Source organism: Dendrobium catenatum, unplaced genomic scaffold (genome assembly GCF_001605985.2).
Source record: "Dendrobium catenatum unplaced genomic scaffold, ASM160598v2 fragScaff_scaffold_772, whole genome shotgun sequence".
Classification (NCBI taxonomy): Eukaryota; Viridiplantae; Streptophyta; class Magnoliopsida; order Asparagales; family Orchidaceae; genus Dendrobium; species Dendrobium catenatum.
This window is the reverse complement of record NW_021319234.1, coordinates 1350484-1364462: the sequence shown is the minus strand read 5'-3', so window position 1 is coordinate 1364462 and position 13979 is coordinate 1350484. Positions and strand designations below refer to the sequence as shown.

At 35.2% G+C, this 13979-nt stretch overlaps 1 protein-coding gene across 1 annotated transcript; it reads right to left on the bottom strand.

Moving 5' to 3' along the window:
* Positions 1-6597: 6597 nt before the first annotated feature.
* LOC110101766 (protein NUCLEAR FUSION DEFECTIVE 6, chloroplastic/mitochondrial-like) lies at positions 6598-12890 on the bottom strand. The gene is made up of 3 exons (XM_020829824.2): positions 12557-12890; positions 12351-12472; positions 6598-6907 (listed from the first exon to the last, which is right to left on the bottom strand). Exons 1-3 carry the CDS (start codon positions 12721-12723, stop codon positions 6888-6890), a joined length of 309 nt encoding a protein of 102 aa, XP_020685483.1. The 5' UTR covers positions 12724-12890; the 3' UTR covers positions 6598-6887.
* Positions 12891-13979: the final 1089 nt, after the last annotated feature.

Genomic DNA, 13979 nt, shown 5'->3' with positions numbered 1-13979 from the left:
GGATAAATTAATGAAATGAAGAAGATATATATTAAATGATTTAAATTATTTAAAGAAAAGACTACATTCGGAATATTTCTCTCTATAAAATTATAATTGTTTTTTTTTGTTGGTTGGTCATAAAAAGTAGAAAATTAAATGAATAAGAATAATGAAAATATGAATAAGATATTAATGATATGAAATGGTTTTTTTAATTATTTAAAAAAAGTCTGAAATTGGGAATATATCTTCTATAAAATTAATAGGTTTTGAAATGTGTCATTAAAATTAGCTAAAAAGTTTGGAGATATTCAACACATATTAATTTTAAGGAAATAAATAAAGAAATTTGAAGATATGATATGTATATATGTGTGGAGAACCTCAATAGATAGATTCACAACAATTTGGCAATTAAATTTTGTCTTTTAATGACAAGAAATGTACTTCATGAAAATTACTTTGATGTGTTTTTAAATGAGAAGATTCGAGAATAATTGAAAAAATCTTCACTAACGATTACTATACGTTAATCAGGTAGATTAATGAAATGACTTGGTGAGTCGGCTTTTTCAAGCTCTCTAGAATGGAGAGAATTAATTACGTGCGAAGTCACCAGACACGGTTAATAGAACAATTAGACGTACCACGATACTGCATACACATAATGTACACAATGCGGATACAGCCTGTATTGTATTGGTGATTAGGGCGTCGTCAATTTCGGGTCACGGGTCAGGTTCGGGTCGAATCCAGGAGAACTGACCCGGGTTCAAAACGGGTCGACCCTAAACCTCGACCCGTCGGTAGAACAAAATGGGTCAGGAAACCGAACCGACCCGACCCGGTTTGGTGTCAGCCGGCGCACGGAACGACGGCGGGGGACGCCCGCAGAGCGCGGCGGGGCGGACGCGAGCAAGGATAGCGCGGCGCGCAGTCGGGTGCGCTGGGCATGCGGGTGCAGGCGCAGGTGTCGCAGCGGCGCGCTGGGCACGCGTTCTCGGCGGCGCTGGACAGCTGGCGGCAGCAGCGGGCGCGGGCAGCCGGCAGCCGCGCACGGGCGCAATAGCGAGCAACTCGGACAGGGGCAGCGGCAAAGGCGGATTCGAGAATTTTTCGAATTAAACGGATGTTCGCGGGTTGACCGGCAACCGTCGGGTCAACCCGACCCGACCCGTTTTAAAATCGGGTGGGGTCAACCCGCGATTTTCCGATCGGGGTCCGGGTCGCCGGTTCCCTTCGTGTCGTGTTCACAATATTGACACCCCTAATTGGTATATGGTGTGTCCTGATGGCCTCCGACGCCGGCGTCCGGTGACCGCACGTAATAATTTCGTCTGAAAATGCTTGGAATTAATTTACTAAGATGAATATAGGATGTACTGATAATAATCATTGTTTATTTTAGGCGAGATCCCAATGAGAAATCACAGCATGCATGGAGTGGTAAATGTCGGCAAAGCTAGGTCCAGACAGAGATAGAGTTAATGTTTTGTTTTTTCAAAGGTCGGTTGCATGCTGAGCTTCTTTTGAGTAAGAAGATCGATTTTTATTAAACTGGGATTCAACCAAGCTTAATCATGATTATGGTGATTGATATCAAAAAGTATATTAATGCTCAATATATTAAAATGAAGGATTATAATTATAATTATCTTAGCTTTGTTAAACTAGCCTGTATATAGAGATTGAAAGGAATTAAAAAATATATATATTCAGTAAAATGTGGTAATTCCTTTTAATTATATGATACTAATAAACATAATTAGCAAATTTAATACGGAATAATTGGGATACTAGCATATATAAGTGATAAGGATCCGAATGATGATCAAATTAAACATTCATTTATTGCAAAATGGAATAATCTTAAAATAAATTTCCTAAATCAATAAATAGAAAAATAAATCAAGTGAAAGAAAATCCATCATATTAAAATATTTATTTTAATTTTATAACATACAATTTATCACTAATGAGTGATTAATTTCAACTTAAGGGCCTAATCCATTAAGCTTTAATTATATATTTTTTATTATAAAAAAATGTCATACTTTTAACGGATTATAAAGAGGAAACTTGCTTAATTGAATATTGTGCCCACAAAAGATGAACCTTTTGCCATCTAAAGTCTTGTACATATAATAATGTGCACACCTCACTCTAGGTGAATGGCACATCATTGTGCTCCTTGAGAAGGAAAAAAAAAATTTTTTTTTATGAACTTTAAGAGATATGCGTAATCTAAAATAAGCCAATGCTCTATCCACTTTATTAATATCTTAATATGTACTGATGGTACTTTCTGATGATAACTAGAGTTTGCTAGAAGAGAGAAAAAATTAAGATCCACTAAGCCCTAAAGGCTAAGATGGTAGCATCTAAGGTAATTTCTAGTAAAACCAACTATGACTAAAAATGATAGTAGCCTACTTATTGATTTCAAATCAAGCTAAGCTCTTCTGAAAAGAGTAGCTAAAGGGATATGTTAGTTCAAGTCTACTCTAGTAGTTGGGGGCCTGTGGCCTAATTGGATAAGGTCACTAAGCTTATGATTTGAGGAGTTAAGGAGGTAAGTCATATGAGGGTTATTATGATAGATTAAGTAACCTTAGGTCATTAGGGCCAATACAATGTCACAATTAGTTCACTTGTTTAAGTTACAATAATTTAAAAAAATAAACTTATGGGGGTAACCTAGGGTTTTCCGTTAGGGTAAAAGGTACTAAAGACATATATAGTGTTGTTAGGATAATTTTGAGTCAATATAGTTGGGTTGAATTTAAATGGCTATAGGGTCATCAACTAGGGAGTCAGCTCAAATTTCATATTGGGAGATTAAGCTAATTTGAGTTAAAAAAAAAATAAAGAGATTTTGATAAAGTTATAGAGTTGACCAAGGTCTAATATAACACAATAAGGTGAGGCTAAGATCAGGCACAAAGATCATTAATGTAAGCCATGGGTCTAAGCGTCACCTATGGTTAACTTAGAATCTTGGCCAAAGGCAAAACATATATTAAGGAAGCTATGGGAATGTGGCCAACCTATGGTTTAACTACGATAAACCAAAGTAAGGTAGGATTAGCTAGGATCACTATTATTGGCCAATATTAATTTTGTTTGGATCTTGAGCTTACCAAGTTGTTAAGTTATTTAAAATTTGAAAACTATTATCATCTAATTATAATTACTAAGAAACTATAATAATAATAATAATAATAATAATAATAATTAATACACAACTAATACATCACCGAAAATCATCTTGATTAAGCATGAATCTCGAAGCATATGTCAAGCTATATAAACATATTCATTTTACACTGCATTTTTTTACATTGCATTCTTTTTTTAGCCAACAAAATAATTGGGATTAATCTATGTCAAGCTATACTCAATTAAGTTTTAATTTTCCATTTAAGCATTCAAAGAGTTTACTTAGTCTATGGTTATCTATTGATGGATTAAATTAGGCTTAAGCTTAGATAATAAAATCTGTCTAAGAGGAATTCGGTTGGTTTGGGTTTAACTTGAGCTAAGCTTAGGTCTACTCTATCCTAAGGGTTGTGACTAAGATGAGTAAATAAAGGGTTCCTATGCCCATCTAAGTATTCATTCAAGGTTCAATTGAACATAAATAAACCTATTTGAACAATTGGGTTAACTTAAGTCAAGTAGCGCCCATTGATGGTCCAAATGGGCTATCCTATAGTCAAGTTAACCTAAGTTTAATCTAATATGGTTATAGAGTTTCACTAAATAACTAGGCGATCTTAGTTTCATGTAAGGGCAGTCTAGACTAAGTTGATTGATTTCCCCTAAAGAGCTTGGTTAATAGACTATTCTAACAAGGCTAGTCCCTTGGTTACTTAGAGGCTAGGATCAACTAACTTTATGCTTAAAGAAACTACGTACACTACCTAATGGAGTTTAAGAAGAATTGAACATTTATGCTCTAACTCTCAATATACAACATTGCATTAAAAAACAATCTCATTGAAGGTATTGAACACCATTTTTTTTTCCTTCAATTGAACACCATGAACCCTTTAGCTAATGATGATCTCAGTAGACTAATTGAAGATCATAAAGCTCACTTTCTTCTACCTTAAGCTTAGTTTTTGACGACTTTTATATTACTTCTTAAAACAGTTTTCTAGTACAAATTATACTAGAAAGTTATTTTAAGAAGCAATGAGAAAGCTGTACCAAACAAAGCCTTAGTTTGGCCACTAAAATCAACCTAAAGGAAATCAAGAAGGAATTCTAATCACTTTGGACATCATCGGAGGAACTTTCTTATTGCTTTGCTTTTCAAATCACAATCACGGTTTCTATTTAACAACTTTTAAAAGTTTTTTATGCTAAGAAGCTGTGTTTTACAATAACTTTCAAATAAATTACTTTCTCTATAATAATTTTATAGTCAACTTTATAAAAAGTTACAGCCCTCTCAAATAGATCGTTGCTCTTAACCATAAGAAAATCTGATCTTATTCCAAGTCAATAATTCATAAACAAATGAAAGAACATATCTAGAAATATCTATGTCAACAATGCAAGCTACCTTCTCCATCCAGAAGATGTGCACAGTGAGCATTTGACTAATCTACCTTAAGCTTGAAGCAATCAAACTAAGACTTTTTTACTTGTCCAAAGAGTGAGCTCTCAACCAAAGAGAATCAAAGCTATCAGAGTCTGAAATGTTGAATTGCTTCTGCATATTAAAGGGAGATTAGGATGTCTTTATCACTGACATCATTTGCTGAATTTTGGTTGATCTGCTTTTGAAATTTGCAGGTTTTACTTGTCATTCTGAATTTACAGCATTGACAAGCATGTAATATTAATGATTTATTCATTAAATTTTACATTAATTAAGTTTTTATGTGAATATTTTAATATAATGTTTTTTAGGATACGTTCGGACTGCTTTCTTATTGCTTTCTAAAGCAGCTTTTTAATACAAAAATTTCTTAAATCATAAATTTTTATACTAAACAACTAGTTTTAAAAAGCAATAAGAAAGCAGTTCCAAACGAAGCCTTATTGCTTCTTAAAACAGATTTCTAGTATAAAAATTTTAATATTTGTACTAAAAAGCCGTTTTAAAAAGCAAAAAGAAAGCTGTCACAAATAAAATCTTAATCTCATTACTATGTTAGAATCACATATTAAAATATAGAAATTGTAAATTTATGGCTCACAGATTATAAATAAGACTCAGTGAGAGACAACCAACTGCACCTGCTATAAATGAAATCCTATAATTTTGGGCTACATTCATCATTAACAAGGAAAGAGAATAGTCAAACTACTCATTTAAGAAATATGATTAGCATTTAATAATACTATCATTGGGGAACTAAACATTAGGTTAAATAATTAAAATAATCAAACTACTCATTTGAGAAATTTGATTGATAGAGCCAATGTTAAAATTTTGAAAAGCAAAGATTGTATGAGACAAATTTTTCACTGTTTTGCTTTTCAGACCGCAAAAATAATTTCATTTGAGTAAAACTTTATTGTGGCTTTTTATAAATTTCTATGATAAAAAGCTGCTTTTTACAATTAGAGTTGCTACTATGTTATAGCTTCAAGAAAGCAACAACTGTAGATATTATAAATAGTAACTTTAGTTGTAAAAAACAACTCACCATAAATACTTTTGAAACCCCCTAAGTAAATAATGTATGTAAACTAAACTACATTATTAAGACAATGGTGGTGATAAGAGAGATGTTAGCAAGCCCAAGAGAAGAAGCTTAAAGCTAACAAGAATAAGCCAAAACAAAACTTTAATGAAGAGGAAAAGAGCCCTGACCCACAAGAGAAATTATTCTGTGCGGACGCCGAACGTCGTCCAGAGATCGACTGAGAATGAGTTACGTCGATACCTCAGCTCGGTACCGCACTCGGTATTGCTGAAGTGACTCATTCTGGTTGGTCTCCGGATGTAGAGCTGCATTTGACGCCCACACAAAATAATTTCTCGAACCACCAAAAGAACCGGAGAATTTCTAGGCTTGCCAGAGTGCTAAAAAGAGAGGGAAAAAGCCCTTCCACAATCAATGCATTTGATTTTATTTCTATTTTTTTTGTATTTGTTCGTGTCAATGTTTATATAGATGAATTTGTACCAATTGACAATAGGCAAGTGGTGAAATGAGGCAGAAATAAAATCCCTCAAGAGATTGTCTATTGCTTTCCCAAAACAACAAAATCCTTCTCTTTTTTAACCATAATGAAACAAATACGAAAGCCAACAGAATATTGGGAATAATCCCAACCATCCTTAGAGTTGGAGAGCTTATTACGTGCGGAGTCTAGACCGGAGAATTGATCGGATTTTGTAAGTGTGCACAGTAAAAGCAAAGTTACTGTGCATCACTGCGCTTTAACTGTGCACACTCACAAAAACTGAATGCAACTCCGATCCGGACTCTGTACGTAATAATCTCTCTTAGAGTTGAGCCTGAAGGCATAGTTCCCTAAAAGTTCCATAAAAGTTATACAGTCAGTACTGGACATATAAGATTGGAAGAATGAATGTCCAGGCCATCAGCATCTGCACCATATCAGATTCCCAGCAGCTGGGAAGTTGGATCACATTGTACAGGGTTTGAGTTTGGCTAAATTTCTAGTATGAAATTAACTTACACACAGAAACTTACATTTAACAATGGCAGTGAAGGAAAAAACAGATAGATAAATTTGGGATTGCTTATTTACCAAAATTTGTAGGTTTCAATATAGAAGATTTGACAAAACGAAGTGTCTCCATATCCAAGCTGGAAACACTTTTAATGGCAAGAACAAAACTTGGTCCTTAGCTGATAAAAAAAACCTCCAGCTTCTTGCTGATGAAGAGCTTCTGCAATGGTTTTGTATACCAACTTTCACGGACCATCAAAATCAGCTGGGAAAAGGATAATAACGTTACATTTATTCTGCAAAATCATGCTTTGCTTATTCTTATAAGCATTAAAATACAGTAATAGATCCATCAATGTTCACAGATGCAGCTTAAAACAATAAACAAGAGCAGGACTAACAGAAAAAACTAAGATCAGACGAGCAATTGAAAGCTAATCCTAACATCAAACTTATAAATTTCTAAATAAGATTGAAGTCAAATGTTTGCAACTGCAAATGACAATTCATAGCAGCTCGCGCTGTTGTTCTTTGTTCAGCAAAGATTTGAGTTATACATGAAGCCACCTCAACAATGTCATGTCGCTTCTGTCAAATTAATTTGTAGTCCGTACCCCTCATTCAGGGATTTAAGAAGACCTATATCTAGATTTTCAATCATTCATGCTTTTTATATTAACAACAACAATATCGAGCCTTTATTCTATGTGGGGTCGGTGTTAGATCGGTCCATTGGACCAGTCCACACGGGATCGGCTCAGGCGGAACAGAGGCAGAAGAGTTCCACCTCTCCTGTACACTGCTTGAACCGCAGGAGCCAATAGAGCAGCTTAGGAAAGATTTTTTAGGGAGTTAGGAGGAAAATTGAATGGAGGGAGTGTTTAGAGATTTCCTTTTGGATTGTATGCATTAAATAGTTTGTTTTCCTAAGGTTAGGGCATCTTGAATTTGGCTGAAATTTGAGATCTCTTAGGTTTTTTGGGCTCTAGCGATATCTAGAGGTTTGGGAGAGATAGATCCTCCTCTCGAATAGAGGATCATTTGTATCTTGGTATTTTCTTTCCGTTCTATTTGATTTCTTGCAATAAAATTAATGTTTTCTCTGGCTTTCATTGGATATTGGAAAAATTTCTCGCGGTTTTCCCAAGATTAATAGGATTTACTTGAAATCTTCAAGTGTTTCCTATCAGCCGGCTGCATGCTTTTTATATTAGAGATTGAATAATGTTAACACTTTTCTTGTTTAAGTAGATAACATTTAAATTGCAGAGAGTGACTCCAGACCCTTCATATACACAACATTAAATGAGAAATCTGGCTTTTCCTTTTTATTTCATGGCCTAAAGGTACATCAAAATCTTAGTTATATATTGCATAAATCTCTTCCTTCCCAGTGAGTCATCAACACATTCAACTGTAAAAGCATGTTAGCTGCTTGTTGTAAGATTGAAGGGCTCTGACAATAACTTGCAAAACTTAACTGCTCAATCTCAACTATAACTTCTGCACATTGATCATGAATAGTAGTGAGATTGTTCATCATAAAATTTACAACAGAACTAAGCATATAGAGCTAGACTGATTATATACACAACTCTATGATTGGAAACATACATTACTTATTTCCCTTTCAAAGAGTAAACATAGATATCTATATGAAGGCTCTCTGGACAGTCATTAGTACGTAACTACTGAGTTGTTACCAGTCGAACTCAACTCAACTTGATCATGAATAGTTTAGATGGTTTCTATATTTAATTATGATTATTTTTTAATTTTAAAATTCTAGGTTATTTCAAATAATTTTAATACATTTTGAATTTAAAAGTTAACATTAAATGAAGAACATATTTGTAATTGCCAAAAAATCTTTAATGAATTGAAGTTCCCAATTGGCTCTCTTAAATTCTCATAAAAAGCCCAAATCCACTATCCCTCTAAAAATTAACTCGGCTTTATATAAATAATTTACCTTGTAGTAACTGTTTAGGCCATTCATTATAAATTGTTTAAGGTAGCTTTTACTTGGAATTTCAATGAGTAATGAACAATTTAACTAAAACTTATAAAATCATTTTTAATTATAAATAATTAAAAATCCTAAATATAAAAAAATACTTTGCAAAACATTGAATTATGTTCATTGTAGAATTGTACATATGATTTAGCATCGTATATAAAATCTATCAAATATATGGCCATTAAATCAATTATACTATAAGATTACAAATTTTTTAATCACTGTTTATACCAATTAAATCATTGCATATACATTGAATTATGCACATTGTATAATCGTACATATATGATTTAGGATTGTATATACAATCTATCCATTATACTATAATATTACAAATTTCGTAATCATTGAATATGCCCATTAAATTTTGTAATCATTGCATATACCCATTAAGATTATATTATAAGATTAACTATTTGAGGATTGATTTATTGGTGCTACTCCAACCTTTTCATGCATATACTCATTTCACATTCTATCAAAATGTAAAGCCACACTCATTCACCTAAGCATCTTCATCTCTGTAACACTTAAACTTAATTTGAGTTTCTTTTAATGGTCAACATTCTGCCCCATAAAGCATTGCAGATCTCACCACCATCTTATAAAAAATTTCCTTAAATTTGAGGAGCCTTTTCTATCACACAATAAGGCTGATGCATTTCTCCACTTTAACCATCCAACTTAAATTCAACTAACAATATATCCATTAATTTCACCATCGTTTTGAACAATAGACCCGAGATATCTAAAATGTACCATATTTTTAATAACTTAATCACCTGATGTCACAATGCCACAACTAGATCTATCACTATTAAAATTATGCTCTATGTATTCGGTTTTAAATCTACTCAAACAAAAACTTTTAGACTCTAAGATTGACCTCCATAATTCAAGTTTTTCATCAACTCCCTCTCTAATTTTATCAACAAGAAGAATATCGACAATAAAAAGCATACAAGGTTCATCCTCTTGCAAATGTCTAGGTAAGAAATTCATGACTAAAGTAAAAAGATATGTGTATAGAGTTGATCCTTGATGTAATCCAACTGAAATAGAAAAATAATTGGTCAAATCACATTGTATTCGAACGCAAGTGACTACTCCTGTATACATATCCTTAATGACTTGAATATAAGCATTCTTTAATTTAAGCCATAATTTAATAATTATAGTGTTAATTACTTATCAATTCCAAACATAACCCACTTGATGAAGAAGATGATGCTCATTTTGGAAAAAGATTCAATTGTTAATCAAGAAATCATTAACTCATTCTCTTAGTCCATGTATTAATTTGATTGTAATTTTATTGCATATATCTAGCTATCATTTTGTAAGACTTCATGTAGTGATTATTTGTTAGTGATAACCTTAGATCAACACATAAGTGTTGAAGCAATTCAGCTTGGTAGTTTCTTTTGTATTGGAGAGTTAGGTTACTTAGACTATCTCCAAGTTTTGGGTACCGCTTTCCTATTAAGGAAAGCATGCATGTTGTTACAGTTTCTCCACTAGCTCAATAATGGAAAGAGTTTGACTTGCGATGGAGTGGTTAGCATAATCCTAGCAAGGGAAAGGCTTACATGTTAACTTAGGGCGTCAAGTAATGTAAAAATACTTTTTCTATAGTTAGATATTTTATTTTTGTGCATTTACTTTATCATTGCTTATGCTTAAATATTTATATTTTGAATTGGGTATGACATGCTCTTATATTTGTGTGTTGAATAGTCTATACCACTCATGCAACAACAACAACATCAAGCCTTTGTCCCAATTCGGCTGCATGAATCTTTTTTCTTCATTGTGTCCTGTTAAAAGTCAAATTCTCGTTTAAATCTAATAAATAAAGATCATTTTTAAAATTTTCTAACCAAGTCTTTTTAGGTATACCTCTACCTTTCTTAGCATAAGTCAAATATTATACCTCTACTTTTCTAACCGGGTCATCGGAAGGCCACCGTTTTGTGACCAAACCATCTAAGGTGACTCTCTCTAATCTTATCTTCCACTGGAGCCACTCCAACCTTTTCATGTATATGCTCATTTCATTTTCTATCTCTAAGGGTAAAGCCACTGACGCCGGTGGCGGAGGCGACACGGTGACGGACAAGAACACACGAGCTACAAGAACTAACAACTCACACAAGATCCAAGAACTCCTTAGAAGTGGGATCACCACCTGAAATCCTTCAGGATACAGAAACCCAAAACAAGAGTAAAACTACTCAATTCTTATTCATCTCAAAATCTCCCCTAATACAAGACACTCGCCTATATTTATAGACTTCAGGTAGCCACATAATAGACTACACAAGAGATAGAGCTACACCAATTACTAATAAGAAAATACAATTTATTTATATGGACGCTCCAGCGTCATTCTCTAATACCAAATGACGCCGGTGGCGGAGGCGACACGGCGACAGACAAGAACACTCGAGCTGCAAGAACTCGCAACTCACATAAGATCCAAGAACTCCTTGGAAGTGGGATCACCACCTGAAATCCTTCAGGATACAGAAACCCAAAACAAGAGTAAAACTACTCAATTCTTATTCATCTCCAAATCTCCCCTAATACAAGACCTTTAATATTAAGCTTAATAGTTCTATTACTCACACACATATTGCTTAGACCCTTTCGCATATTTTTTATAGCAAGTTGTGTAGGCTCCTTCACTCATGCTAATTCTCTAAAGAGAGACACTCATATTTAAGCTTCTTGTTCATTCACACATGTATTAGCATAATCTATCTAGTTCACTCACTTACATTTTGTGTTTATTTAAGATAAATGTTTAATTAATTATTTATTTTTGCAAGATTAAACGTTTGGGCTTTAAATTGGGTAAAATTTAAAAAAAAATTTAGATAGTATCATCATATAGAACAATTCCCCCTCTTATTGTACCTTTAAGCTAGCATTTTTCTCCATTGTTCTAACTTCCCACTTATTTCAATAAGTATCTCACAACACCATAAGAATATATCGAGACACCTCATTTGAATACCATTTATAAACATCCTCATAACCAATACAATAAGGATAAAGGCTCCACGTTGATCCTTGATATACTCCTAAGTCCTACCATAACAAGGAGTTTCTTGGCTACTTCACAACTACTTCTAATACTAGTAAATGAGATGTTCCATAATACATACATATAATAGCTTTGACATACCTTTTCTCCAAGAAAAAAATAGTTAAGGCATGCTTAAATTGCAAAATGTTTGAGTACAATTTTGTCTGAACCACTACAAAAAAATGAGCATTTCAAATTATTGTCTAGCAAATCGCCTAAGCTGAGCCTTCCCTCACTCCAAAGCATTCGAAACTCAATAATTGCGTTCAAAAGTAGCTAATCAATAAATACACATAGAAATCATGATCCCTTCGCACCACGGCATTAGTGACTCAATAACAATGTTCAACAGTAAATGATCAATTAATGCGAATAGAAATCATAAAAAACAAGATCCTTTGGCATTAAGAAACTATCACAAGAAGTTTGACCAAACGACGCAGGGAAAGCATAATGAATGCGCTCCACTTTGCAAGGGGACTTGGACCAACCTCATCTTCAATTTTAGAAGAAAATAGAATTACAAGTTGCTAGTTGAAAAAATAACAGAAGAACACTACCGCTAGTGTCCAGGATGAGCTCGGCAGGAGATGATACCCTGAGAAAGAGCGCGAGAGCTCTGTGAAGCCAAGCTCAGCCGTGAAGTCAGCCGCGCTGCTGCCACCGCCGTGTGCAATGGTAAGAGAGAGTAGATGCAGCGACCCAATTCCAAATGGGACCTTAAAAAACCGCAGCTTTTGCTTAAATTTAGCCCGAAAATCGAGGGGAGGGGGGAAAAGCTCAATTTTGACAGATAAGCAGACCTGGAGAAATGACGAACGGAGGAAGTAGACGCCGTTTTGGAGGTGGAAGTAGGGAGGGGAGACCGCATCGCCGCGGCCGCCGTGGGCACAGCTTTTGAAGGCATGATAGTTGGCCTCAGAGAATGGAGAGAGGCACGGATCATGAACCGAAGAGAAGCAGAAGCCATGATGGCGAGAAGAATTTTTATCAAGTTTTGCTCAACAGACAGCTGCGAACGATCTAGGGTTGAGACTGCGGATCGGAAGGAAGTGACAAAAATTAAATTTTGAAACCAGATTTTTTTTTTCTTGGAACTGGCAAGCCGATGCTATCCCTAGAGCTACGGAGAACGACCCTATTGGTTACCTAGTTAAATATCACTTAGTACCGCTAGATATTTCGTGCTTGTGTGGATGGTGCACACTCCGCACCTAATAATTTTTTGAGCTTAGCTAGGGAGGGCATCAGTCGAGTAATTAATCTCTTGGTGGACCTAGCAACAATCAACCTCACAGGTACAAGATCGTGCACTTATTTTTAGTCACTTAAAGAGCAGCTTGAGAGAGGAATAGAATTTGGGTTGGGGAGTTCCCAACCATGCTCGCCCTCCAATAAACCTTAGCCCGGTGGGGTAAACCAATAAATATGATTACATCTGAATCAAATTGGCTAGAACCCAACTTGTTTAATTAAGAGGTCAAAAAGTCAAATTCAAACTTAAGCAATTGACAACTCAAATGAATCAAATTTGACCCTATGATTTATTTTGATTAAAAAAAATTATAATTTATTAACAAAGAGTTTAAGTTTGTTGCGTCCTGGAGTATTCGCGGCGGTAGAGAATTATAAAGTTTAGTGTCTTAGCGTTGTACGAAGATCCAGCACACAAGCAGATAAGTGAGAGAGGGTATAACATTCATAAGAGACACCAGAGTTTTTACGAGGAAACCCCTGAAAAGGGGGAAAAACCATGGGGTCTAGCCCAGTTGAAAATGATTCCACTAGAATATAAGTCGGTTACAATGGTCTGACTCGCCTCTGAGGGAGATCATATGACAAATAACAACTGTACGATAGAAGACCGGGTGTCAGGTGATGATCTGGCGGAACTTCGGTCCTCAGGTGATGGTCTAATGAAGGAGAAGGCCTCTGGCGAAGGTGAGGGCCTCTAGCAAAGGTAAGGGCCTCTGACGAAGATGAGGGCCTCTGGCGAAGGTGAGGGCCTCGGGTGGTGGTCCAGCGAAGCTCCGGCGGTGGTCCGGCGAGGCTCCAACGGTGGTCAGGCGAGGCTCTGGCAGTGGTCCGGCAAGGGTGAGGGCCTCAGGTGGTGGTCCGAAGAGGCTCCGGCGGTGGTCGAGGAGGAGCTTCTTCCTTCTCTTCTTCCTTCTCTTCTTGCTTGGGTCCCCTCTTATGAAGAATGAGGGCTCTATTTATAGTTTTTAT